The following is a 27,900-nucleotide window of genomic DNA, read 5'->3' as shown; positions in this document are numbered from 1 at the left end:
CTCTACACTCCCACTTTTCCAGAGCTTTACATGCCCATTTTAACAGAGTTTTTGAAACTCAGAGGTGTGAATGACCAGGGTAAAACAGGGGGGTTTCATGACCAGTAAACTTGAAATTGTGACTTGTGACATTAGAACAAAACATATTAATATGATAACATATGTATAACACTAAATTGAACAATACTGTGTTATATATGTTTTTTAATTCATTAATTATTTTATTTCAATTAACGATTGTATTAAACACCGACCATTACTTTATTCATTATTTCTGCTATGCAGGCTCATTTTGTAAATGTAATCATTTTAAATTTTACAAACATGGTGCTTTATGAAAATGTAACTGGACACATTTCCAAATTGTGATAGTGTTTACCCATCTATGCAAATGTTTGTTTATGTAGAGACGAAATAATTAGGTTAATCATTGTCTGTCTCCATCAGTTTGGTGTAGTGATTGTGTGCATTTGTGATGACAATGATGAAAGATACACTACACTTTTAGTTTTATTGTTCACCAAAAAAAGTGCCAAATGATTTCTAATTAAATTTTTTTTTATTTTAGATAAACTTTATATTTTCTAATTATGTATATAGAAACAAATAAACTTTACATTAAATAAATATAAAAGTTACTATACTACTTGCGTAAAAAAAAGCATCAAAAGAGTTTGAAATTCAGTTTTTGCTGTGGTATCAAAACTGATATTGATAATTGTGAAACCATGCCATATATTGTTACTGTGAAGTAAAATTAAGATTTTGGTCATATCACCCATCCCTATTATTTGCTATATAGCAGAAAAGGTTCCCACAGTTTCAGTTTTTTTTAGTAGTGTTCACCATAAGTAATAGACTACATTGTAACCTTGTCAGAAGTAAGTATATAAATGGCTGCTATTTTGCACTACATAAGTTTATTTGTAATTGCCAGCAAGGAAGCAAGCACTTAAGAAAGAGAGAGAGAGAATGACAGAGAGAGCAGAAATGAGGAAAGTTTCTAAGTAGTTGCACACATCTAAATGCTTTTTGGCATTCAGAATAGGCCCAGGTAGATTTCAGCCTAATAGGGATACCTGCACTGAATCTTCAATTTCACATGTATTTTGTGTATTTTCAAAACACAAAATACTGTATTTGTATTTAAATACATTTTCCCACACAGTATTTTGTATTTAAATACATTTTTCCACACAGTATTTTGTATTTGTATTTTAAATACATTTCCATGTATTTACGCCCATCTCTGGGTATGCGTGCGGGAATCATGGTAAAGCTTAAGAAACTGAGGTCAGATTGTGGAAGCAGACGAGTTGTGGAGATACGGCCTTCTTTCTCTGTACCTGTGGTCCCTCCTGCATCTCGGCCACCTTTGATCCGGACTACGTGGATAAGGCAGTGGGAAAGCAGAGGGGTGGATTGCGCAAACCTGCGCCACTTGAAACGAGTCATTTCCGCTAAGCTAAGTGCTCACTCCACAGACACATGTCTTGATTCGACTACTGTGAACATGGGTTTAATAAATGTTTGTAATAAATATTAGTTATAAATATTAGTAATAAATGTTAGTTTATAGGCCACCTGGTTACAGTAAGGATTTCCTTGAGGATTTTTATTGGGTTTTTTATCTGGTGTTATAACATGTGCTGACAAGATTCTGATTATGGGGGGTTTTAATATTCATGTCTTGCCCAGAAAAACCCATGTCTAAGGATTTTTAAATTTTGATTGACTCTTTTAATCTCACCCAGAGTGTAATGGGGCATACACATGTTCATGGGCATACACTGGATCTGGTGTTATCTTTGGGTATAAGCCTTGAGAGTATTTGCATTGATGAGATTCCTATTTCGGATCATAAGCCTGTTAGGTTTAATTTGAACATGCCTCGTGTTGTACAGGATTCTTTTCTTCCAAAAATGTCCAGAGTCATTACAGATCATACACATGATGCTTTTATTGCTGCTTTTATGGCTGCAGAGCCACCTTTTGTAAATGGTTTCTCTGAAGTGCCTGTAACAGAACCAGATGAAATGGTACACTCTTTTAATCATGTATGTAGTAAGATTCTTGATACTGTTGCACCTTTTAAGGTGAAGAGGCAAAAAGTGAATAAGCGACCATGGCTAAATGAGGTAACACAGGGTTTCAGGCGGGTCTGCAGGCAGGCTGAGCGTACGTGGGTTAAAAATAAATTACAAATCTCATATGATATTTTTAGGGAATCCTTGAGAAATTATCAAAATGCAGTCAAATCAGAAGGATCATCCTATTTGTCAAGGATTGTATCACAAGGCGTTAGCAAATCTAAAGTGCTGTTTGCTACCATAGATAAGGTGTTAAACCCGCCTAAAAGTGTACTTGTAAGACCATCTTATGACAAGTTTTTTTGTGGACAGAGTGGATCTGATCAGGTATATCAGGAGTAGGGCACACAGTGTTTAATATAATAGATAGCTCATCTCTTGCAGTTTTGAGTCATTTTAAGTTGGTTTCCTTGGAACAGTTGGAGGGCATTGTCTTGCATTTAAAATCTACTACATCCATTTATGATGTCCTCCCCACTAGATTGTTAAAAGAGGCAATGCATGTCCTTGGCCCTAGCATTCTTTTAATTATCAACAGTAGCTTACAATCTGGCATAGTACCACTTGAGTTCAAGCGGGCCATTATTGAGCCAGTGAAACTCCCCTTTATGAGTAAGACTTTAGAAAAAGTTGTCCACACTCAACTTATAGATTTTTTAACTGACAATATATAATGGACATTTTCCAATCAGGTTTCAGAAGAAACCATAGTACTGAAACAGCATTAATAAGAGTCGTAAATGACATTTTAATGGGAAGAGATTCTGGGAAATGTGTTGTTTTGATGATGCTGGACTTGAGCGCAGCTTTTGATACTGTTGATCACGGTATTTTATTAGCACGTCTTAGAGATGATGTTGGTATTAATGATGTGGCCTTGAAGTGGTTTGGTTCCTATCTAAGGGACAGAAAATGTTCAGTTAGGATTGGAGATTGTCTTTCTGACACTGTGGATGTTTTGTGAGGGGTCCCTCAGGGATCTATTCTTGGACCAACCTTGTTTTCTCTGTATTTGGGTCTATTTTTAGACGTCACAATATTAATTACCACATCTATGCAGATGATTTGCAATTATATTTTTCTTTGGATAAGCGTGCTGCATGGGACAGCTTCAACATATGTTTAAATGAAGTGAAGGTATGGTTTGCGAGTAATTTTCTGCAATTAAATGAGAATAAATGAGATTATAGTTTTTGGAAACAAACAGTCTACGGGAAATCTGTTTGTGAGTGAGGATTTTGCTCCCAGCATAAATGGTTATGTTAGGAACCTGGGTGTCATTTTTGACACAGAACTTTGCTTTGACCGACAAGTAAATGCTGTCGTGAAATCATCCTTTTATCAGTTAAGGAAGTTGTCCAAGCTGAAATCTATTCTTTCTAGAAAAGATTTAGAATCTGTTGTTCATGCTTTTATTTCTACCAGGTTGGACTATTGTAATGCCCTATACCTGGGTTTGAATGCATCTCTCATAGCTCGCCTTCAGTATGTTCAAAACGCTGCTGCTAGGCTTTTAACTGGCACTAAGAAGAGGGATCACATAACACCTGGGTTAATTTCTCTACACTGGCTTCCAGTGTTATATAGGATAGAATATAAGGTCCTGATCATTGTGTATAAGGCCTTACATCAACAGGCTCCCGACTACATCAAAGCTATGTTGAGCCCATACAAATCTTCTCGCTCTTTGAGAGCAAATAAGCTTATGTTGTTGTTTGTTCCGCGAACACGGTTGAGGAGGAGTGGAGATCGTGCATTCTCCGTGGCAGCTCCTGTGTTATGGAACGGGCTACCGTTGTCTTTGAAATTGGCTCCTCCTTTGGGTAGTTTTAAAGGACAATTGAAGACTTTCCTTTTTTCTAAGGCTTTTGCTGTATGATTGGTGTTTTCCTGAGTTACTGTGTATGGTATTTTTTGTACTTTTATTTTATTGTTAGTTTGATGTGTTTTATGATTATACTTTAATGACTTGTATAATGATTTTTACCATGTAAAGCACTTTGGTCCATTGTTATGGTGTTGAAAGTGCTATACAAATAAATTTTGATTGATTGATTGATTGATTGATTGAGTCTGAGGAGGAGGGGGCGGGGCAAACAATATTTTGAATTTGGACTGCAGTACCCATTTCAACCACTAGCTGTCATTCTTACATAGAGCACATTTAATATGAAGCATCCGTAACACTTATTATGGTTGTTCAGAGCAAAGGAGCAAGATGATTTGTTGATCCAAATAAGCATGAACATAATTTAGCATTTTATATGAAGTTTCAAGTTATTTGTAATTATAATTGTTATATGACATAAACTTAATCTTTAAAACATTATGGATGCACAGAGCACTGAAGCATCATGACCTCTTAATTATAGCTCTTATAAATTCAACAGGCAGTGCTGTTATGTTGCGAATAAACAAGGTCATTTTCTCAAAATTTCTGTTAGAGCACATTATCACAGTAAATTACAGACCTAAATGAACAACTTAAAAGGGGTCTTTCTCTTTTGGTAAAGATGACCCTTGCATGGAATTGCCCTTGTAAATCAGGTTAAATTACACTTAATGTTTTTATACATGTTGTTAAATTTATTAACTGAGCCTGGAACATCCCTTTGATTATGATTAACAATTAACTTGAATTACTTTTATTATCTGAAACAAATCATGTACAAAAGACAGCAAAAAGAAAATTTTGCTTGTTTACTCACTTAATTTAGATTTTTTTTTCAGAAAACAAGATATATCTTACGTAATTTTACTTATCTAGTAAATGCTTCCTGATTTCAGAATTTAACAAGACAAAAATACTAAGTAAGAAAAGCTTTTTTCTTTTTTTTTTTGCATACATTCTTTTGTTCATCACTCAATCACTCCATTTTTCCCCATTTAATTAAACAAAATGGTAATGGCCTAATAGATACGATCTAAACTACCTTAATGCCCGTCCCTGAATACCAGTGTAATTTTGTAGTCAATATAAAAGTATTTTATGATCTATAGCGTCAACCGCAGCACTAAGATCAAGTAACATTAGTATTGAGATAAAGCCTTGGTCAGAAGCTAGAAGTAATTTTGTACATTTCTTAAGGTTTTTTCTTGGCACTTTTCCATTGGCTGCTTGTGTTTTAAAAGACTACTTTCTTTTATTTATATTTTCTTCTCTGTGTTCTGTAAAGTTGTGCAACAATGTGCATTGTAAAAAGGTGATGTACAAATAAATTGAAATTGAATTGTAATATAAATTGCTTTGGATTAAAGCATCTGCCAAATGTGTAAATGTAAAATTAATTTCACTCTCTGACAGAACGTATGAGTAAGTAATAATTAACAATGATAAAAACAACAGCTCACATTATGGTACTGTAAAACAAGCCGATGTCAAGGTTATCATTAGTGCATAAATCCACTTTCCCAAAATCAAGGGCATTCTTGCTTGTGCAAAGTTGTAAATCAGGTTAATAATTACATTTACCACATATACACTGCATGGTTCAAGTGGCCCCATTCCTATTTTTCCTCCCATGTGGCACAGATCACATATGAGCCACAACCATGTAAGCAGGAAAAAAAGCACATGGATTCCATTTCTAGTCGATTTCAGGTCACATTCATATGTGGAAATAAATCGGATATGAAAGGGTTAGTTCACCCAAAAATGAAAATGTAATTTATTACTCGCCCTCATGTTGATCTACACCCGTAAGACCTTTGTTCATCTTCGGAACACAAATTAAGATATTTTTGGTTATGTCCACACGATACGGTTATTCACGGGAGTGACAACCGCATTCTATAACTGAACTCACATCCGTATATTTTCAGTTTAAAGTTATTTAAACTGTGATTAAATTATATAAAGAACACAATAAAAGAACACTGGAGCTGTCAATCAAACAGTGCAAGTTTATCAGTGACTGAGTTCTGGACTCGCGTCAAATCTCCCATTTTATTCAACGAATTTCTTAGTTACAATGTGTTTGGACTGTTAGTTATGATGAAAGCATTCATTAGTGTGTCGAAGTTGAGTTGCAATGACGAGATCACTGCTTTCATGCGCTCAACAACATGTCTGTGATCGACTACAATGTTCATCACTGTAACCTTTCATGCCACGATCTAAATATAATGCAACACTTTTCACAATTAGTTATCCTTGAGACCTGTAACAGTAAAAACGTGCTAAAAGTTTTCAAGAGAGTAATTAGCTATTTCATATAAAGATGTCAGCCAATCCCAGCAGTGGGCGTTTACGCTGAACTCTCACAGCAGACACGCCCCTTAAAACAGAGCGTTCAAATCAGAGGGCTAAAATCAGGATAGGAAAAATGCCTTTTATTTGTAAATTATGACAATTTTGGATGTAAAAAGCACACTACCATTATACACTCACTTAAAGGATTATTAGGAACACCATACTAATACTGTTTGACCCCCTTTCGCCTTGAGAACTGCCAATTCTACGTGGCATTGATTCAACAAGGTGCTGAAAGCATTCTTTAGAAATGTTGGCCCATATTGATAGGATAGCATCTGGCAGTTGATGGAGATTTGTGGGATGCACAACCAGGGCACGAAGCTCCCGTTCCACCACATCCCAAAGATACTCTATTGGGTTGAGATCTGGTGACTGTGGGGGCCATTTTAGTACAGTGAACTCATTGTCATGTTTAAGAAACCAATTTGAAATGATTCGAGCTTTGTGACATGGTGCATTATCCTGCTGGAAGTAGCCATCAGAGGATGGGTACATGGTGGTCATAAAGGGATGGACATGGTCAGAAACAATGCTCAGGTAGGCCGTGGCATTTAAACGATGCCCAATTGGCACTAAGGGGCCTAAAGTGTGCCAAGAAAACATCCCCCACACCATTACACCACCACCACCAGCCTGCACAGTGGTAACAAGGCATGATGGATCCATGTTCTCATTCTGTTTACGCCAAATTCTGACTCTACCATCTGAATGTCTCAACAGAAATCGAGACTCATCAGACCAGGCAACATTTTTCCAGTCTTCAACTGTCCAATTTTGGTGAGCTCGTGCAAATTGTAGCCTCTTTTTCCTATTTGTAGTGGAGATGAGTGGTACCCGGTGGGGTCTTCTGCTGTTGTAGCCAATCTGCCTCAAGGTTGTGCGTGTTGTGGCTTCACAAATGCTTTGCTGCATACCTCGGTTGTAACGAGTGGTTATTTCAGTCAAAGTTGCTCTTCTATCAGCTTGAATCAGTCGGCCCATTCTCCTCTGACCTCTAGCATTAACAAGGCATTTTCGCCCACAGGACTGCCGCATACTGGATGTTTTTCCCTTTTCACACCATTCTTTGTAAACCCTAGAAATGGTTGTGCGTGAAAATCCCAGTAACTGAGCAGATTGTGAAATACTCAGACCGGCCCGTCTGGCACCAACAACCATGCCACGCTCAAAATTGCTTAAATCACCTTTCTTTCCCATTCTGACATTCAGTTTGGAGTTCAGGAGATTGTCTTGACCAGGGCCACACCCCTAAATGCATTGAAGCAACTGCCATGTGATTGGTTGATTTGATAATTGCATTAATGAAAAATTGAACAGGTGTTCCTAATAATCCTTTAGGTGAGTGTATGTGCACCCCAGGAAACATTCTAAAACTATACAACAACACAGTTCATGACCCTTTAAAAGAAATGTAAGCACGTCATCCAAAAAATCGCATAGTCACAAAATCGGAATTGATCATCAAGACCTACAGTGTAAATGCGGCCTTAATGTTTTTATACACGTCATTATAAATTGATTTAAGTTGACAGGTTTTATGCATTTATTCAGTTTTACATCTGTTGATACAGATTGTTGTTGCTTGTGGGGGAAAATAACATTTAAAGGAATTTGTGGATTCAACACAAGTTAAACTCCATTAGCAACATTTGTGGCATGATATCAATCAATACAGAAATAAATGTCGACTCATTCTTTATTTAAATAAATTATCAGGCAGTTGCAATCGATGTAAATGAGCCAAGCAGTAAACATTTTAATACGTACTGTTTCAATAGTATAGCCTTAAGGCTTAAACATTATGTGTAAACATCACTTACTAATAGTGGTGTGACATCTATATCAAAGGTCAGAAATATATCAGAGGTTGGGATAATCACCAACACGTGACAACAGCTAAATAAAGTCACTCAAACTTGCATATGGACGTAGATTTTGAGGTAATCATTCCTTATAGTCACACAGCCTATTTTATTAAGTTAGGTGTTATAAATATTATTAAAGTGTGAGATTTTAACCTGCACTAGTGTGCACATCCAACAATCCAATCACAACCAGAGTCAAAGTTATTTTATGTTAAAATAACCATAGTGCCACAAATGTTGTAAATAGAGATAAACATCTACTGAGTCTAGAACATCTCATTGATTATGATTAACAATTAACTTGAACTACTTATTTATCTGAAGCAATATAAATCAAGTACAAAAGCCAGTAAATCAGGACACTATAAAAGGAACATGAGAGGCTGTGAGGATGACAGAGCAAGAGCTGGAAACAAATAGTCATCAGTGAAGAATGAAGGCTTTAGTATGTATACTGCTGCTGTTGGAAACCTTTGTGTTTGTCGTCCAGCAGCAGGTAGATGGAGGACTCAATGAGAATGAGATCAGTCAACAGATCAGCACTGAGGACGGAAGACAGAATCCACCTCAAACAGACACTTTGAGAGCTGAAGCTTCAACTGACAGACAATAATACTGTGATCTGGGCATCCCTGACATCCATGCAGCACTGAGAGAACTGACCGCCACCGTTACAGAGCAGAAAGAAAACATCAGAGAACTGACCGCCACCGTTACAGAGCAGAAAGAAAAGAACAGAGAACTGACTGCTACCGTTACAGAGCAGAAAGAAAACATCAGAGCTTTAGAGACACAACTGAGGGACGAGATGAAGAAGAAAAATGAAGGTACTTCTCCAAACATTCACTCTTTTATCAATGATCCTCAGAGTAAAACACCAATACAATACATTGTATAGTGTAAATGTTAATGTAAAGTTGAGTGTGTACTGTGTAAATTGTGTTATCTATTACAATAATCAGTGTAAATGTCATTTAACAGAATCTTTATTCCTTCACAGAAATTTCTAATCTTACTCTGAGTCAAGTGGAGTTGAGAAAGGAAAATAGAGGTGAAAGTGTGCTTGAATGATGTTAAATTCAGTGTATTCATTCTCAGTGTAATACAGTAATATATCACAATATTGCTTATGTTTTTCAGCAACAAACAGAGAAATAGCTTTTTCAGCTGCACTGATGGAATCTGGCGATGGATATATCGGTCCTTTTAAAACTGAAACCGTAATAATCTACAAGAAAGTCATCACAAACATAGGGAACACCTACAACCCAGTTACAGGTAATTATTAATGCCATGGAGTTATAAAACTTTGTTTATAGTAATTAAAACCTTCTGCTCCATTCAGACCTCTCTGCAGTTGAGTAGGGCCCCATGAAATCCGTTTTATTTTTTTCCAAATTCTGTTTTTTCCGTTTTAATTTTTCTGGATTCCATTTTTTTTTTTTTTTTTCCCAGTTTTTTTTTTTTGGACTCCATTTCAATGGTTAAATTTTAGTAATCAAAAAGCATGTCTAATTAATTGAAATAATGAATCTTGTCCAATTTACCAACAATTTATTAAAAGTTTAACAAAAAAAAATAAAAAATTTAGGGCCCTATGATATACGTTTTATTCTTTCCCCTCAATTTTTTTTTTTTTTTTTTTTTACCAAATTCTGTTTTATGGATTCCATTTAATGGTTTAATTACATTTTAATAATCAAAAAGCATGTCTAATTAATTAAATTCTTAAAGACAACAATATTTATTAATTTAAAAATATATTTTTATGAAATGTTTTGTTTTTTCAGAAATTCTGTTGTGTACTTAAATTTTTCCAGCAATCGAATGAACGCATACCATTTAATTTATCTTTTAGTCATTATATTAAAATTGTCAAACAATGTGCTGCACAACAGAGCTTTACTGTTAAAATTAATACATGGAAGAAAAACTGAGATTACTCCTTAAAAATATAGTTTTAATAATGTATTATTAGTTCCCATTCAGTCAGTCACGTTCGACGTTACGTCAATACTGACGTAATGGGGTCTCGCTTGGGAGCCCAATCACCTCCAAAGGGTACAAAATAAGCCAATGGGAATTGGCCAGTGAGATTTACATGCCGGGCCCCTCCCCCGGCATCCGGGTATAAATAGGGCTGGCGTACTCACCCTCATTCATACTTCATACCGATCGGCTGATCATCCTTTCACCTCTACTAGAGTGAATTTCTTCAAAAAGAGAGCAACAGCAATTTTAATTGCTAAGGACTAGTTCCTTCAACAGCAATTTTAATTGCTCTTTTGAGTGTTCTCTGGTGGCTGCTCGAATCTCTCCAGCTGGTTGGGAAGGCACGCTCAGCGGTGTGTGTGACGGCGCGCTGCTCACGGGACGGTGCTGCATTCATCCCTGTGTGCTTCGGCTGGTGAGGTATACTGAAAGAGCAAGCATGGGCGTTCAACATCTTTTTCAAGTCTTTTCGTCCGTGTGTTTCTGGCTGCGGTCGTTTCCTGACCTCCTCTGACGGCCATGATCACTGTTTCACGGGTCTGGGTAAACAGCACGCTGAGTCAGCGCTCGTGGATGGTACATGCCCTCACTGCGAGGGCATGTCCATGTTGGCGTTGAGATCGTGACTCTCCTTCTTTAACACAGAAGGGAGAGTCCCCTCTGTCACTACCCCAGCGCCGGCGGCTGTAGTGGCCGTCGGTCCGGTTAGTGCTCTGGGAGATCTGAGGATCACAGTGGGAGCCACTTTGTCGGGTCCGTCCCCACGAACCTCCCACTCCTCTACAATGCCATGTGCCGTCGAGCTGCCGCCTGTTGTCGCGGGGCCCTCCACCAGGGTGCCCCACGTCACTTTCGGCGCTCCGGAGGAGGATCAGATGTCAATCGCTGCATCAGGGAGTGGGCTGAATGGCTCAGAGAGTGACGACGACTCCAAGCTTCCGCCCTCAGGGACAGTTGCTCAGTCGGAGGCGGACTCTGAGCTGACGGCCATGCTTGCCGGGCCGCCGCGGGCATCGGCCTCGTGTGGAACCCTCCACCGTGTCCCGAGCGCTCGCGGTTGGATGATTGGTTTCTGGGTTCGGGGCGTGGCTCCCAGCCACGTCCTGCCCCAGTGCCATTCTTCCCGGAGGTGCATGAGGAGCTCCAGAAGACGTGGATGGCACCTCACACTGCCAGACTACGGTCTTCTGCCTTCTCCACTCTCACTACCCTCGATGGCGGGGCCGCCAAGGGGTATGTGGATGTTCCGCAGGTGGAACGTGCGATTGTGGTGCACTTGTGCCCGCAGTCCGCGACCACCTGGCGGAATCGTCCGCGTCTCCCGTCCAAGGCGGGTAAGACCACGGCCGCTCTCGCTGCCAAGGCTTACTCCGCCGCTGGACAGGTGGCTTCTGCCCTGCACGCCATGGCCATCTTGCAGGTCCATCAGGCGAAAGCTCTTAAGGAGCTGCACGAGGGTAGTTCTGAGCCAGGGCTGCTGCAAGAGCTGTCGCCGCACATTCAGCCCGTGGTTGGACCTTGCTTTTCTACGGGCCGGGGTGCCCCTAGTACAAGTGTCCAGGCATGTTGTTGTTACAACAGATGCCTCGACCACCGGCTGGGGTGCCATATGCAGTGGCCAGTCAGCGTCGGGCTCCTGGACAGGACCCCATCGCCACTGGCACATCAGCTGCCTCGAGATGCTAGCAGTACTCCTTGCTCTGCGCCGGTTTCAACCGCTGCTGCAGGGCAAGCATGTACTGGTCCGGACGGACAACACATCATCTGTAGCGTATATCAACCACCAGGGTGGTCTACGCTCCAGTCGCATGTCGCAACTCACCCGCCATCTCCTTCTGTGGAGTCAGCGCCGACTCAGGTCGCTGCGCGCCTCCTACATCCCGGGCGAGCTCAATCGTGCGGCCGACGCACACTCACGACAGCTCACGCTCCCGGGGGAATGGAGACTCCACCCCCAGGCGGTCCAGCTGATATGGAGCTGATTCGGGGAGGCACAGGTGGACCTGTTCGCCTCTCAGGAGTCCGCCCATTGCCAGTTGTTCTATTCCCTGACCCTCGGCACAGATGCACTGGCACACAGCTGGCCCCTGGGCCTACGCAAGTATGTGTTTCCCCCAGTGAGCCTCCTTGCACAGACACTGTGCAAGGTCAGGGAGGACGAGGAGCAGGTCTTGCTTGTTGCGCCGTACTGGCCCAACCGGACCTGGTTCCCAGAACTCATGCTCCTCGCAACAGCCCATCTCTGGCGCATCCCCCTGAGGAAGGACCTCCTCTCTCAGGGGCAGGGCACCATATGGCACCCACGTCCCGACCTGTGGAACCTCCACGTGTGGTTCCTGGACGGGATGCGGCAGACTTAAGTGGCCTACCGTCCGCGGTAGTTGACACCATCACTTCGGCCAGAGCCCCCTCTACAAGGCGCGCCTATGCCATGAAGTGGAGTCTGTTCGTTGAGTGGTGTTCTTCCCACCGGGAAGACCCCCGGAAATGCCGGTCAGTGCTGTGCTTTCCTTCCTTCAAGAGGGTTTGGAACGGAGGCTGTCCCTTTCCATCCTGAAGGTCTATGTGGCCGCCATTGCAGTGCATCACAATGTGCTCGATGGCAAGTCACTAGGAAAGCACGACCTGATCATCAGGTTCCTCCGTGGCGCCAGGAGGTTAAATCCCCCTAGGCCTCGCCTCATTCCCTCCTCGGACCTCTCTGTTGCCCTCTCGGGCCTATGGAGAGCTCCCTTCGAGCCCCTTGAGTCAGCTGAGCTGAAACATCTGTCTCTCAAGACAGTGCTCCTGACCGCGCTCGCCTCCTTCAAGAGGGTTGGGGACCTGCAGGCTTTTTCAGTCAGCGATTCGTGCCTGGAATTCAGGCCAGACTACTCTCACGTTATCTTGAGACCCTGGCCTGGATATGTGCCCAAAGTTCCCACCACTCCCTTCCAGGACCAGGTGGTGAACTTGCAAGCACTCCCTCGCGTTGCTGTGTCCCGTTCGTGCTCTGCGCGTTTACGTGGACCGCACGCAGAGCTTCAGAAGCTCTGAGCAGCTCTTTGTCTGTTTTGGAGGTCAGCAGAAGGGAAAGGCTGTCTCCAAACAGAGGTTGGCCCACTGGATAGTGGATGCCATCGCCTTGACATACCAGTCGCAAGGCGAGCCGTGCCCCCTCAGGTTGCGAGCTCACTCCACTGTTGCTTCTTCCTGGGCGTTGGCGCACGGCGCCTCTGTTGCAGACATTTGCAGAGCTGCAGGCTGGGCGACACCAAATACATTCGCGAGATATTACAATCTCCGAGTGGCACCGGTGTCCACCCGTGTGCTGTCTACTCATAGATAGCTACGGGTGTTCGCTTGCTGTGCACTTTTCCCGCTCCTCAGTTCAGTTCCCCGTAACGGTGAACCCTGTGGAGTTCCTCCTGCATCCTGCGGCGGCCAGACGTGGTGGAGGCGTCCGGCGCTAGGTCCAGTACTCGTGTGTATGCCCAATTGGTCTGCCCTTGTACTGGGTTAGATGCCCATATGCTGTGATTCCCCGCGGGTAATCCCATATGTGTTTGTCCACGGTACAGTTTCCCTAACGGTAAACCCGTGTCTTTCCCTGGGCAGCTTCGCTCGGCCCTGTCTCTGATTGCTAGTGTGTTCCTCCCGGAAGGTAGGACCTACATCAGAGATCTTCCATATGCGTTACTGTCCTCAGGCCAGTCCATATGTGTTTTCCACACATTACCTCCCCTCGGGCAGGGTGTGGTCTCCATAGCTTTCCCCTCCTTGGGGAACGCTTTCCTGGCATTTTGGTCATGGCTGACGTGGGAATTGAGTTCCGAAGCACTCTTTCCCGTGGGTAAGGAACAGCAGCTTCGACCTTCTCCATTGTAACGCCCTGTCCTCTCCATCCCACTGGCGTGGAAGACATTCCTGGGCTTACTCTGGGTGCTGGAGCGTTGCGAGTATGGGCCGCACTTGCTTTTGGCACGCTACGGCCTGCCAGCATCTGCCTCCCTAACACTCGTAACGTGGTTCAATTGCTATGGCGCTTTCCAAGGGACCCCATTACGTCAGTATCGACGTAACGTTGAACGTGACTGACTGAATGGGAACGTCTAGGTTACTATTGTAACCCCCGTTCCCAGAAGGAGGGAACGGAGACGTTACGTTCCCCTGCCATAGCTCAGAGTCACCGCTGAGCGGCCAGATACCTATCTCGGCTCCTCAGCAAAAATATGAATGAAGGTGAGTACGCCAGCCCTATTTATACCCGGATGCCGGGGGAGGGGCCCGGCATGTAAATCTCACTGGCCAATTCCCATTGGCTTGTTTTGTACCCTTTGGAGGTGATTGGGCTCCTAAGCGAGACCCCATTACATCAGTATCAATGTAACGTCTCCGTTCCCTCCTTCTGGGAACCGGGGTTACAATAGTAACCTAGACGTTTCTCTGTGTTTATGACGGTAGTTTTCTCAAACGAAGCAGTTAAATGCTGATGAAATGACTTTCAGAGTGGCTCTGGAGATGAATTTCGTGCGTTCATATAGTGAGGCGACAGAGGACGAAAACACCGCAAGTGGGTGTGAGGTAAATGAAACCATGCTTCCGCACTATTCATTTCAGAGGCACACAGGATTCATATTTAAATAGTATTTTTGCGGTTTAATATTCACGGACACTAGTCTATATCGCGATTTGATTTAAGTGTACTGACCTGTTTTTAATTCATTCATCAAAAATTTGACAAATTCCGTGACATTACGCGTTATATAGTAAATCTATTTTTATGACTGGATTCCACGATTCCGTCCGCGTTTTTTGCATCGCGGAAATCATAGGGCCCTAGTTGTGTAATGTGTATGAGAGAATTAAATCTAACATCTTTCAAAATGATTACAGTGTGTTTGGTAATGGACTATTTGCACTGAGCTCCGTGACGCAGTTCCGTTTTGAATAGTACAACTCATTTACTTTTGGTTATGTATATTTTCAGTGTGCTCTAGTCACCTACTTTACTTACCACTTAAAATGTGTCAGCAAAAAGATTTTAAAAAATCTGGATATTTTCAGAGACAAGATATTCTTATGATTACTGTGTAAAGTATTTTCTAAACTCAGCAGAATATGAAGTTTTAATCCAACTCAAGCCGTTAACAAGATTATTTTTTTTTTACCACAGGATGTCAGTTAGTGTGTCAGATGAATTAAATATTTAACATCATTAAATATCATCAGTGCACATTCATTCAACTATTTTAAAAGACTGGAAAAAGAGTTCCAGCACAATTGAACTTGTGAATGTGAACTCAACAGGTATGAAATATGGTCAGTAAGAGAAAAACACTGTTAATGAAAACATTTTAGCAGCTTCAAGATAAGATAATTCAAGATGATTCATGTTAACTCAAAGAACATGATTCATTGTTTTAATCAAAAATAAAACAGTAATAATCTGCTTTCTCATGTATGTAGGTGCGCTGAACACTGTTACCGGAAACTCCTGAGTTATAATAAGTAGAACGCGGAAGTAGTTGTGCAAGTAGTCCATTAAGAAATCATACAGGAAACAGCTGATTCTGTGTCTCTTGTTATTTGATTTAGGTATTTTCACAGCCCCACTGAGAGGAGCGTACATGTTCAGATTCTCTTTATATACTGGTAACAAACAATCAGTAACTGCAAACATTGTTAAGAATGGCGAGGATGTGGTTGTTGCACATGATATGAATAATGATCTTAATCATCAGGGTGTGTTAAGCTCCTCTAATGGAGTTGTGTTGACCCTGGAAGTTGGAGATGTTGTCTATGTTAAACTTTGGGCTCACAAGATGATTTATGATAATGTATATAACCTCAATGTTTTCAGTGGTTTCCTGCTGTTTCCCTTAATATAACAGGAGATTTGCAGAATGTGATTCCAATAATTCTGAACCTTCAGCGTATGATTTAAGATGAAAATTATGAAGAATCATTAACATATGAACCTGTATTAATGAGGACTAATGTGTGTTTGAAGTTTGTATGTATTACTGTATAAAAGTCTGTATAAAACAATGTCAAGTATTGAGCTACATGTAAGGCTGTAGTAAATCTAGAATGTTTAATTATACCTTTTTAAATTTAGTTTGTTACTGATCCTTGATCTGTATCTCTTCATTTTACATAAATAAAGAGACATTGTGACATTTTCTTTCCCTTTTTTCATGTATTTCCCCAACAATGCTTGAATGAAGGGGTGCCAGACTAAAATGTGTGAAATCGATGGAAACATGTTGAAATATTAAATATTTAACAAGGTAGTCAATCTTTCAGTGCTAAATAAATATACATGTACGACATGAGGGTGTTTTAATGCTCTATAATATAAAACCCAGTATGATATATAAGTAGTATGAGAGTTTACACTAACATGATGCATATTAAAATGTTTAGACCAGTGTGCTAAAGTATAATGTTTCATAGTGAGGAGTGGCTCGATCCAGTAAATGGTCTCTGCAAGCGCTTTGAGTTTGTGTCACTAGAATTTGCATTTGAAAAGCAAAAACGTGCCAAACATTAAATGCTTTTACTCCAAACTTACTTCATAACGCCATAGCGTATGAAAACATTTGAAGTAACATTTGATAAGCCATGTATTTTTCCTCTAGTGTAGTGAAGTGTTCCTTTCTAATGATGTAGTTATAGGCCACCTGCATTTTTCCCGTAAAGTAAAATTATTTGTCATGATCACCTGTGAAAGTGGAAGTGATCACCACCAGAGAGCACTCCACCCCGGACTATTACCACGCTAACACAGACTACACTACTCATAACCCACTTCCCGGACTAATCAACCATGATTGTATTCACCTGTTACTCAATAGCCTTGTTAACTGCCTATAGACCAATTTGGAACAGATGTCACAGTAGCTGTGTGCGCATAGTGGTGACAGAAAAATAGTGGTAACAAGTGGAGAAAAATGTTTTGTTGTGCCTTTTGCTGCGTTCACACCAGACGCGACTTGCGCGAATAAATCGTGCTATTCGCGCGTAGTTGGACGCTTGAACGTTTTGAGTTTACTCGCTTCATTCGCGCGTGAAAATCCCTTCACAACAGATGCGAATTCGCGTCATGAGAGGGGCTCTCCCGCTCCTTTATGTGTCCCAGACTCTCCCACTGCTTTCTGCACACTTCCTCTGAATAAACACAACTTGTCAGTGGGGAAATAATTGTAAATTACAGCGAATAAGCTCAATTGGTCGTCTTTAGTTGGCTTGTAGTCTTAATATGTATATATATATATATATATATATATATCTAATTGAGTAAAGACCGTTTTTTACAACTTATCAGATTGTCCAATCTCCTCACTCACTTTCTTTCAAACACGATCCTTTTTATTTCTGTTTCTATAAATGTATGAAGATGTATAGCGACGATGATTTTGTCCTCCATTGTTGTTTCTAATTTCTGCCTCAGCTCGCTACGTCACGTCACTACTAGAGCAAGCTCCTGATTGGTTAACGCGGCGCGGAAATTCGCCAAAGTTCAGATTTTTCAACTTGCGCGATTCACGCGAATCGCGCCGCAGGATGTCAATTCGCATCTTTGCATTGACTTAACATGTAAATCACTCGCGCTTACCGCTTCATTCGCGTCCGGTGTGAACGCACCATTTGGATGTCAGAATCAGAATGCAAAAAGTCCTAAATCTTGTGGAAAGCTGGAAGAGTTGAAGCTGTTATAGCTGCAAAGGGTTGGCCAACTCCATATTAAACCCTATGGATTAAAAATGGGATGTCATTAAAGTTCATGTGCACATAAAGGCAGGCGTCCCAAAACTTTTGGCAATATAATGTATCGTTATAAATGCAATCTTTACTTTTCTGCTTTATCTGTATCTGAACAAGCCGAAATCTGCGAGAAATATAACAGTCCCTCCAGTTTTTCGCGATTGCTGAATACAATGCAAAATCAACAAAATGTCGCTTTTTTTTTGCGATCCTGCATAATTCATTTCACTGCAAAATAATCGCAAAAAATAATTTTATTCAAAAAATAAATATTATCTAATTGAATTATCCTTAATTTCTAATCCTTAAAAGCTGCAATGTATTATTTTCACGAGGATAGCCTTCAGACCGTGGTGCAATGTGCATGCACAGTAGGCTCTGTGGTCTGTGCATAGCTTGTGAAAGCGATCTTTCTCATCTGTCGTCTCGCATCCATGCCAAGGAGTGGGTGAAGCGATTACGCGACATGGATGAATGACAAATAAAAAGTATGATATGCCTGATAGCACTAAATAAGAGTTGATAAAAGCACTGTATAAACTACACAAACTCAATTCGGCTCTGACACACTGACCGACTGGCTGCGGATTCTGTGCATGCGTTTGCCGCCTGTCAACGCTCGCACGTGCATACCGAAATGTGTTATATTTCTAGCCGTATTGCCCTTGAATGGTCAAATACACACATAATTATGCCTAAATGTCCATCTTGGAGGTTATATCTTGAGTGAACAAATTTGGGACGTGTGTCAGTGTTGGATCCGCTCATTACAGTAGGCCTTAAAGTGAAAGCAACCTAATATATAGGTTAGCAACCTAATATATAGCAACCGCTCCTGTCTGTGTCATTAATATTAATCAAACAACAACAACAGGGGAAATACAATCAGTACTTAAACTTAAAGCACTGTTTGTATCTGTATCTTTCTAATTTATTTATTTGTCCTATTGTAATTTGTTTATTCTTATTTTATTGCTGACTGTTTACTTGATTCTTAATTACTTGAGAACTTTTTATAATTAGGCATTAGCTTATTGCTGTGGCTTACCTGTAATATTTTGGTCACATTTCCCACCATAAGTGATCATGTTATTAAAGCTAGCCTAGTACAGCACTGGACTAGCCTTTTTTGGCAAGACACCACAATAAACAAGATTTGTGCATTTTGTTTGTTCTATTGCCAGGTATGACTGCTGTGCATCTAACATAATAATGGTAAATGTTGTATTCTAATAAAAAAAAACATCGCAAATTTTTCATAAATTTCTGGAAATTACCACCACAAAATTTATCATTTTGATTGCAAAAATCACAAAAAAATATCACGAAATCCTGGAGGGACTGATATAATGACCCAAAGACAAAAGAACCGATAAAAATAAGCTGTTACGTAGGAGCAATAGGCCTATTTGTGGGCAGCGTCATATGCCATAGCTGTGCACAATACAACTTGCAAGGTTCACACAGAACACATTTTTGCTTTCAAAAACACAAGGCGGTTGAATGGGGGAAAAAAAACTGCAAGGTCTACAGATGCATTTTTTAAAAAAAGTTGAGCTGATTTGAACTTAAGTGCCGCAATTTTAGAATGCTGTGTCATGCGCGAGATGCTGCAAAAGATGCAAGACGAGCGTAATTTGTATGCATCCTTGCTTCAATTCCGGCCCAGTTCTGGCTGGGTCCCTGGCCCAAAACTGGTCCACACACCGAAAACCGACACAAACAATTTCCTCAGACACACAGTAGCCTAAGAGAACCAAATTCATTGTCTTCCCAATATTATGAAAAATGCCATTGTATTTGACGGCTAGATTTAGAAGGAAACAGTAAGATATGTGCGTTTTATTTTTAAAATGTTTGTCAGTGATGCGCTGACTCGTACAATAATTTACAATGCAAAAATAAGGCCGCCTATTTGTTTCAATTAAAAATATATAAACATCCTAAAATATAGGCTGTTTACTTTGTAGGCATATATTGCATACATTTGATTAGTTTACCAAAAAAAAAAAAAAAGTACCATTCAGCTACTGGAAAAGTATTTAAATAAATTCACTGAAAACATTCTGAACAGTAATTTATATGATTAATTTTTTCTAAAAAAAGACAAGCAGAGTGAATGATTTTTTAGCAATGTAATGAGACGGCATTTATTGTCATATTTTCCTTATGTCTTGTACAGTTAAACACGGTGTCACATGGAGGGTAATATGCATGGAAATGATATGCAGATGACATAATGCATAATAAAATTATGTGTTGTAAGCTCCATATGTGGTGATTTCTGGGAGGAGACAGGGTGGAGATTTCACAAAATTGCTTTGCCATAGACTATAAAAAAGGAACTTTAAGGCTGAAGCTGCAATTTCATTACAGAATTATTATTGCTCTTATGTTAACAATCATTAGGCTATAAAGTTTTTGTGGAGAAAAAAAATCAAGTTCTTCCACCCGGTAAAGTTGAAGGCCTATTTGGCGCCACAGCATAGCTACTCCAACTCAATACAATAATCACTCATTGGAAAAGATGATCGACTGACTGATTTTAGTAAATAAAATGCATTAGCCAACATTATAGTGCTCCAGAGCTTAGCAGTTGTTCTAATAAACATGAAGAGTTTGGTTCCAAAACGCAATAACTCCATTTTGATTAATTTTAGTAAAAAGGTGTTTTCTTTAAAAAGAAAGTGGCAAGATGAAAACCACTGTTTTCTGTTTCAAACTTTCACATATCATCTTTTGGTTATAAAAACAAAAACAAACAAAAAACAAAAAAAAAACAAATCATGAATAGGCTATATTTTTTAATCATCTTATTACATATGTACACAGGCCTATTTATACATGTAACATGAAGATCAATTTTTAAGCTTTATGTTCTATGCATTTTTAAAATATAAACAGTATATATATATATATATGAAGAGTTTGGTTCCAAAACGCAATAATTCCATTTTGATTAATTTGAGTAAAAAGGTGTTTTCTTTACCAAGAAAGTGGCAAGATGAAAACCACTATTTTCTGTTTCAAACTTTCACATAGCATCTTTTGGTTATAAAAACATTAAAAGTTCAAATCTACATTTTGATTTTAAAAAGTTTATTATAAAAACATGTTATTTATACATGTTATTATATCAATATAAAAGTTATTTTTCAAATTGAAAATACACAACAAAGTAAGTTGATTCACACATATATGACAGAGTCTAAACTTTGCCAATATTTATCTTATGTACAGACATTTTACTAAAAATACATTCAGCCGTCGCTCCCAAAATGAATTCAACGGGTCATCTTGTTAATGTTATAAATTATTTGTCATTACCGATTAGAGAGTATCTTGCGCCACCGCACTGTTAAATAAACACATTTGCCGAGTACATTGTTATTAAAATCGGCTTTTTAAAAAGCCTTCAATGTTTACAGTGGGTGGAATGGTGCACTGTGATTGGTTGAGAGGATATATCGCATTTTGGAGAAAAAGGAGACTGGCGTTTGTCGCATTTTGGAAAGAAAGGGAGGGAACATGACAGAATAACACGACGGATATCGCATTTTGCGCAAAATTAATAAATGACTTTTCAATACTGACCATATACAATACTGATTTTGGCGGAAACTCAATTTTTTTGAAAATGGCGTTTATCGTGTTTTGGAACCAAACTCTTCATATATATATATATATATATATATATATATATATATATATATATATATATATATATATATATATATATATATATATAGAGAGAGAGAGAGAGAGAGACAGACTTCAGATGCAAAAGCTTCTAAGTGCCATCTATTAATATTAAAAGGTCCTCTAAGTGATGTCACGCGTTTTTAGGCCAAAACATTTTGTCACATACATCAAACATCTCACTATCCGCTAGCTGCCTGTCCCCTGAACACACTGTAAAAAAACGTGGTCTCTGTAGTCGCCACAAGCTCCAAAAACGGCAATAAAAACAACCTGGTGCAGCCTGGACCACGAAACATAATAAACATGCTCCAGCCAATTACCGACAAGAATGATTTTAAATGCGCGATCATGACTGTTTCAGGAAGCACGGAGGGGAGGAGGAGGAGGAGGAGGGAGGGTCTAGCTAGCCTCTTTTGTTTGACAACACTTCAAATGTCAACAGGAAGTTACTCCACCCAGGATCACTTAGAGCACCTTTAATATTGAACCACTGTACTCACATTGTTACAATCACAGAAGGGCAGAGACACTGGATATAATAAAGTAAGGTGTTTATTTTCACAACCAGATGAAGCAACACTTAGCAGGTGAGTAAATAGATATTCTTTGAGTAAATGAAGATGAATGGAATGGTAATACTGTCCTTTGTATTGCAGGTGATGATGGCAGGTAGAAAGCTGGCTTCCAGACGTTAACACGTAGCTGGACTTCACACACGATGATGGAGCACATGAGAAAAGAACAAGAGACTAACGGAGACAGGTAAATAATCCTATAGAGTCCTTGAGGTGAGCATACAGGTCAGATGCTAACGAGACCGGACAATGAGTGTGAGTGACTGAGAGTCCTTTATACTGATCGTAATGAGTGTGCTGATGATGTGCAGGGGTGTGTGATTAGTATTCTGGCGACGCAGTGCGCTTTGATTGGGTGATGGTGGAGCCTGGCGTTTCTGTGACACACATGAACTGATTTAGATGTGTTTTTAGTACATTAATGGATCTTGAGAGAGGAAGTGTCCACTGCTCCCTATGGAGGCCTCACAAAGCCATCGGATTTCATCAAAAATATCTTACTTTGGGTTCTGAAGATTAACGAAGGTCTTACAGGTGTGAAACGGCATGAGGGTGAGTAATTAATTACATTATTTTCATTTTTGGGTGAACTAACCCTTTAAAAGAGTAAATAGTAGCAAAACAAAATATAACATCTATGTTTTCATGTCTGAAAACATTATTTTTCTCTTACATTTCATAATAAATTCAGACAAGCTTAATACCGACTCGTTTTCTCTCAGTTTATTTTCATGAATTGGAATGTGTACAAAGGATTGTGGGTGATTGAAGATTGCAAAGGATACATTCCATGCATCCTTCAAATTCAGCTGAACGAAGGACGTGAAATGAAGGTTGCCTTCCAAGGATCCTTCAACGATGCTTGATGACGTTGGATCCAATATATGCAGCCTTTAGTTTGAGAAGCACCCGAAAAGTCCATGAAAACTAAACAAACTTAACATAATTGTGACAAACACAAGCTGACTGTTACTATGTTTTATTTTTAAGGCCTGTTTTGCTTTTCAATATGTGTACGTTTTTGCCATGCTATACAAATGGTCCCCAGAAAAATGAGTTTAAGGACATTGGTGGTGTTGCCTTTTTTTCCCCCTTCAAATAGTGGCTCCTACAGGTCACCATGTATAATTTGTTTTCCTAAAAAGAAAATGTTCAATGATTAAAAAAAAGAATATTTGATTTAACTTTTAAATAAATGAAAATACAAATTTAAGTACAGTAAACCATACAGTATATTGTAAGTTAAAATATCATAATAATACTGTAAACATTTTACAGTCATTTACTGTCATCCAGCAGTCAGTAAGTTACTGTTAAATTCACAGCAATGGCTTTTCAAGAAATCATAATAGTTGTATAAATCAGAAAAAGATCTTACCTCTTTCCTGTGGCAAGCTGTAGAAGAGATCAGAAATGCATGAACATGGCTGATATATACGTTTAAACTTAGGTACACAACTATTAAGTACAGAATATTTTTACACTCTGTGTTTGTTCATTTTTAACCCCAGAACAGACATGTGATTCTTGTGATCTTATTTCAAAGTTAATAAAGTGAAATGATCACCTGCGAACTCAATGACAAGTTTTCCATCGTAAACCCCACTGTGATAAAGTCCAATATTTGTTTCCCTCATAAGAAGGTCTCCAGGTCTCAAATTATCTTTTGATGGTATGCCTGAGTCACTTTTCTCAATCGGGTCAAAATTCTTGTTGACTGCAAATAGTAAGAACACAATCTCAGTCCAAGTAAACATTGCAGCTCTAAAATCTGTATTTTCTTGTGTTAAAATTTCTTGAGAACACCTTCAGAGTTTCTGTCAGCTTCTTCTGTGCCCTTCTGCTTCTATTTCCTGTTTCACCTTTTAACCCCCTTATGAGTCACAGGCTAAAGCCACAGTGTCGGTTAGTGTCGACGTGATGCAAGTAAGAACTTTTTTTTTTTTTTTTGCAGGGCGTTTTGGCTATTCAAATGTTCTTCTTCAAACGATTTCCCCCCTAGATTTTTGGTTTATATTCTGGTCATAAGAAGCACACAAGAATAATTCTGATGAAAATGGACAAAAGTGAAGAGTTGAGTTTTGTGTAAAATAAAAGTGAAAGCTTCTCTACTTCAAGTTCTTCTACTAGAAAACAGAAAGTATTTTACAAAGCCTGCATGTCAGGGCAACACCTACTTTATCATCCTGTGTGGTTTTTGTGTTTGGCTCATTACAAATGGTGCAAAATTCTGCAGCTAGACTTTGGGTCTACTTAAGCATGAGTATTACCCCAATTGTAATGTCTTTTCACTGGATTCCTGTCTGATATAGAATTTATTTTAAGATTCTTTTGTTTTTAATTCTTATTTTATTATTTTATTTAATAAACTGGTACCTACTTATCTGTCAAGCCTTTTGTCCATACACAACCCATCGAGATCTGATCAGAGGCTGTTGACTGTTCCAGGGCAAGTCTAAAAATGAGAGGAGATCGGACTCTCTCTGTTATTGAATAGCCTTCCACTGTGTATTAGAACTGCTCAAACAAAACACAAACTCAGCTCTGTATCTGTTTTGATCTCAACCTGATACTCTGTAGGTGTTTAGTTTCGTTTTCATGGACTTTGAGTTTGTTTCTCGTCAGTCACGTGTTTCTCTTTGTTCTATTTTCCCATCACTATCTGTCCATGGACATTCATTAATGATCACACCTGTTTGTATTTTTTTGAATCTGTTACAGCAAAGATTACATAGTTTTGTTATGGGTTTGTGGTTGGATACTTTTTATTTCACATTAATAAATATTGTCCTGTCCCTGTGGTTGTCACTCTGCTCCATCTGATGGTTTACATTTGTTGAGGAACTTACAGACAAATAGACCAGAGAACAGATGAAGTAATTTTGTACATTTTATTGAACATGAAATTGTTCCGTCATGCAACATGTTAATGCCTAAATATTGATGAATTTGAAACCAGATTTTTAATTGTTGCCCGATAAATGTCAACCTTTTTGAACCTTTAGCATGCATGTCGTTGTGCAAAAAAAGCAGCAAAAACTTCAACAAATGATAGGGAAAGAAAGCTACATTAAGACCATCAGGTCTGTTTTACCCAGCAGATGATGCATTGTTGAAACAAGGACAAGAAGGGCTGATTTTAGGTTAAAGCTTTTACCCCCGGTTTCACAGATAAGGCTTAAAATAAGAATGTGCATGTTGGATCTGTTTTAAATAAAACTTGATTTGTTTCTCAGGCAGTGCACCATATTTCCATCCTTCCAACTTGTTTCCAATGGCTAAGCAGGCATCTTTTTCTTCCAGACCCTCCTTCTTGATGTCTCCATTTAAAAGATCTTCATATACCTCCAAACACAAGCTGCAGAAGAGATCAGAAATGCATCAACAAAGTTAGTGAATATTTTTCAAGTTTGAATATAATTTTTATACTTAAAATAACCATAAATTTATAATATTAAATATTTAGAGCAGACGTGTATAAAGTTACATAATAAATGTATACCTTTCTGGAAAACGTGCTGGTTTCAGCTGCATATAAAGAAATATAAACATTAGATTATTTCGTGCAATACCATATATTACTTTCATAAATGAATATGTAATTGATTTCTGCCATGTGCCTACCCCCAGGAGGTCGAGTGCAAAATGCAGACAGTTATTTGTAAAAAAATTATAATTCTCATCATAATCCAAAGCTTCTTCAACCATGTCAGAGAAATTCCCAGGAATAGCCTTCTTTGGACGGTGGACAGAGTACGGCTTTTTTGCAATGAAGCCCTTCAAACTCTTTATGCTCGCTACGCCAGGCAGATGGCTTGATGAAATAAGTGTGAAATGATAACCCGATGATAGGCTCAGAGGAGCTATAAGAAACAACAAAGTCTTTAGGTACACAACTATTAAGTACAGAATATTTTTACACCCTGTGTTTGTTCATTTTTAACCTCAGAACAGACATGTGATATCTTATTTCAAAGTTAATAAAGTGAAATGATTACCTGTGAACTCAATGACATGTTTTCCATCATAAACCCCAGCGTGATAAAGTCCAAAAATTGTTTCCCTCATAAGAAGGTCTCCTTTTTTAAGGTTATATTGTGATGGTATGCCTGTGTCATTTTCCTCAATCAGGTCAAAATTCTTGTTGATTGCGTATAAGAAGAAAATAAAGTCTCTCAAAAACATTGCAGCTCTTAAATATGTATTTTCTTGTGTTAAAAATTCTTGAGAACAGCTTCAGAGTTTCTGTCAGCTTCTTCTGTGCCCTTCTGCTTCTATTTCCTGTTTCACCTTTTAACCCCCTTATGAGTCACAGGCTAAAGCCACAGTGTCGGTTAGTGTCGACGTGATGCAAGGAAGAACTCTTTTTTTTTTTTTTGCAGAGCGTTTTGGCTGTGCATTTTGTTGTACTGTAAATGTGTGAGTAAATCTTTTTTTCAGTCTGGTTCATATTACAGGTGCTCAAAATTAATAAAGATTTATTTGAATTTCAGATTTTGTGTTTGTATTGCTCGTTCCGCACAGTTTTTCTTGATGTGTATTCACGTATTTAACAGTTTAACCACAGAAACATCTCAGCAGGAAATAATATATAGGTGGAGTGTGAGTAACGGTGCCTTAGAAGTATAGAGTATAATGTGTGCTATGTGATAACATTTTGTGTCTTTCCACACAAATAATATCAGGACAGATGTGTTTCACTTGTTTATAGACAACTATTTTGTAATCTTCTACTATGTGATGTGCTTGTGCAAGGTTTTCAATCAAACACAAATCCAAAGAATCCTGCCCAAAACTACATTCTTCTTTTGAAGATTGTGTTAAGAAGAGGTAAATCAACTTTAAATAGCAAAATTGTGGACTTTATCTGTATTTTGTGGAGGTTTTTAGCTTCAGGTGAACTTTGGTCCTAACAGGCCTTGATGACCAAACCATGCCACCTAAAGCAACAAACAACAATACCGAGGAATATGTTACCGTGGCTCAAGTGCGTGAATTGTTGGAACAGCAAAAAGACTTCTACAGAACATTGCTTGAACAACAAGAAAAAAAGTTTCAAAACCTGTGTACAAATTATTGTTGATTCTTCAAACAGGAGGATTGATGACCTGTCAAAGCAAGTTTATGATTTTAAGGTGAGTCTAGAAATGACTCAAAAAGAACTTGATGATCTTATTGGTCTACAAATTGTAATGAAATCAGGACAGATCTGGACACAATTTGTAAAAGTTTGATCACAATTTCAGACGAGACAGAACATCTGGAGGGCCAGTCAAGATGCCATAATATTGTAGGTGGCTTGAAAGAATCTGTAAGAGAAAAGGTGTCTGAATCTGAATAAAAAGTGAGAAAACTTGTAAAAATTTACAGCTGGATCATCGGAAAATAGAGTTGGATTGGGCTCATAGAGTTGGAAAGCAAATGGCATCATCAGAGAAGCCCCGACCTATTGTTGTTAGATTCTTGCGGCTGAAGGACAAACTTGCAGTTTTGGATAAAGCTAAGAACTTAAAAGGCTTGGGCATCTTCAATAATGAGGACTTCCCTGAAACCATCCGGCAAAGAAGAAGAGAATTACCAGGAATGAAGGCAGCCCTTGAGAGAGGTGATATTGCATGTCTGAGATACGACAAACTTATTATTCATCCACCTATCCAAAATCAACCAAAACA

General features: G+C 39.1%; 2 protein-coding genes and 1 long non-coding RNA gene across 6 annotated transcripts in view; 1 reads left to right on the top strand and 2 right to left on the bottom strand.

Moving 5' to 3' along the window:
• The window catches only part of LOC125244315 (guanylate-binding protein 6-like), a 64,899-nt gene extending 48,522 nt beyond the window's left edge, over window positions 1-16,377 (top strand). Inside the window, exons 12-15 of one of the 2 annotated variants that reach the window (XR_007179299.1) lie at window positions 8,704-9,037; window positions 9,211-9,261; window positions 9,351-9,488; window positions 15,780-16,377. The gene's annotated coding sequence lies outside the window, so the exon portion shown is untranslated. The remainder of the gene's footprint in view (window positions 1-8,703; window positions 9,038-9,210; window positions 9,262-9,350; window positions 9,489-15,779) is intronic. The other variant, XR_007179298.1, reaches the window with a different exon arrangement.
• A 6,941-nt stretch (window positions 16,378-23,318) lies between these two features.
• LOC125244320 lies at window positions 23,319-24,766 on the bottom strand. 3 transcript variants are annotated; one of them, XR_007179302.1, is made up of 4 exons: window positions 24,609-24,766; window positions 23,796-23,945; window positions 23,607-23,623; window positions 23,319-23,365 (listed from the first exon to the last, which is right to left on the bottom strand). It is a non-coding gene; the product is annotated as an uncharacterized LOC125244320 (long non-coding RNA). The 3 variants fall into 3 exon arrangements; XR_007179301.1 differs by lacking the exon at window positions 24,609-24,766 and adding an exon at window positions 24,035-24,541; XR_007179300.1 differs by lacking the exon at window positions 24,609-24,766 and having other exon boundaries at window positions 23,796-24,592.
• Window positions 24,767-25,105: 339 nt separating this feature from the next.
• On the bottom strand, window positions 25,106-26,568 carry LOC125244317. Its single transcript, XM_048154361.1, has 4 exons — window positions 26,227-26,568; window positions 25,853-26,091; window positions 25,731-25,756; window positions 25,106-25,586 (listed from the first exon to the last, which is right to left on the bottom strand). Exons 1-4 carry the CDS (start codon window positions 26,411-26,413, stop codon window positions 25,394-25,396), a joined length of 645 nt encoding a protein of 214 aa, XP_048010318.1. The 5' UTR covers window positions 26,414-26,568; the 3' UTR covers window positions 25,106-25,393.
• Window positions 26,569-27,900: the final 1,332 nt, after the last annotated feature.

The sequence above is a fragment of the Megalobrama amblycephala genome, linkage group LG14, assembly GCF_018812025.1.
Source record: "Megalobrama amblycephala isolate DHTTF-2021 linkage group LG14, ASM1881202v1, whole genome shotgun sequence".
Lineage (NCBI taxonomy): Eukaryota > Metazoa > Chordata > Actinopteri > Cypriniformes > Xenocyprididae > Megalobrama > Megalobrama amblycephala.
This window is presented reverse-complemented; position numbering and strand designations above follow the sequence as displayed.

What these genes read in the sequence shown, in the direction of transcription:
- LOC125244317 (XM_048154361.1), bottom strand. Translation starts at nt 26,413, where the DNA reads ATGTTTTTGAGAGACTTTATTTTCTTCTTATACGCAATCAACAAGAAT. An exon ending in TTGCACTCGACCTCCTGGGG is followed by an intron (nt 25,757 to 25,852) that starts GTAGGCACATGG and finishes CTTTATATGCAG; the next exon opens with CTGAAACCAGCACGTTTTCC. An exon ending in CCAGCACGTTTTCCAGAAAG is followed by an intron (nt 25,587 to 25,730) that starts GTATACATTTAT and finishes TCTCTTCTGCAG; the next exon opens with CTTGTGTTTGGAGGTATATG.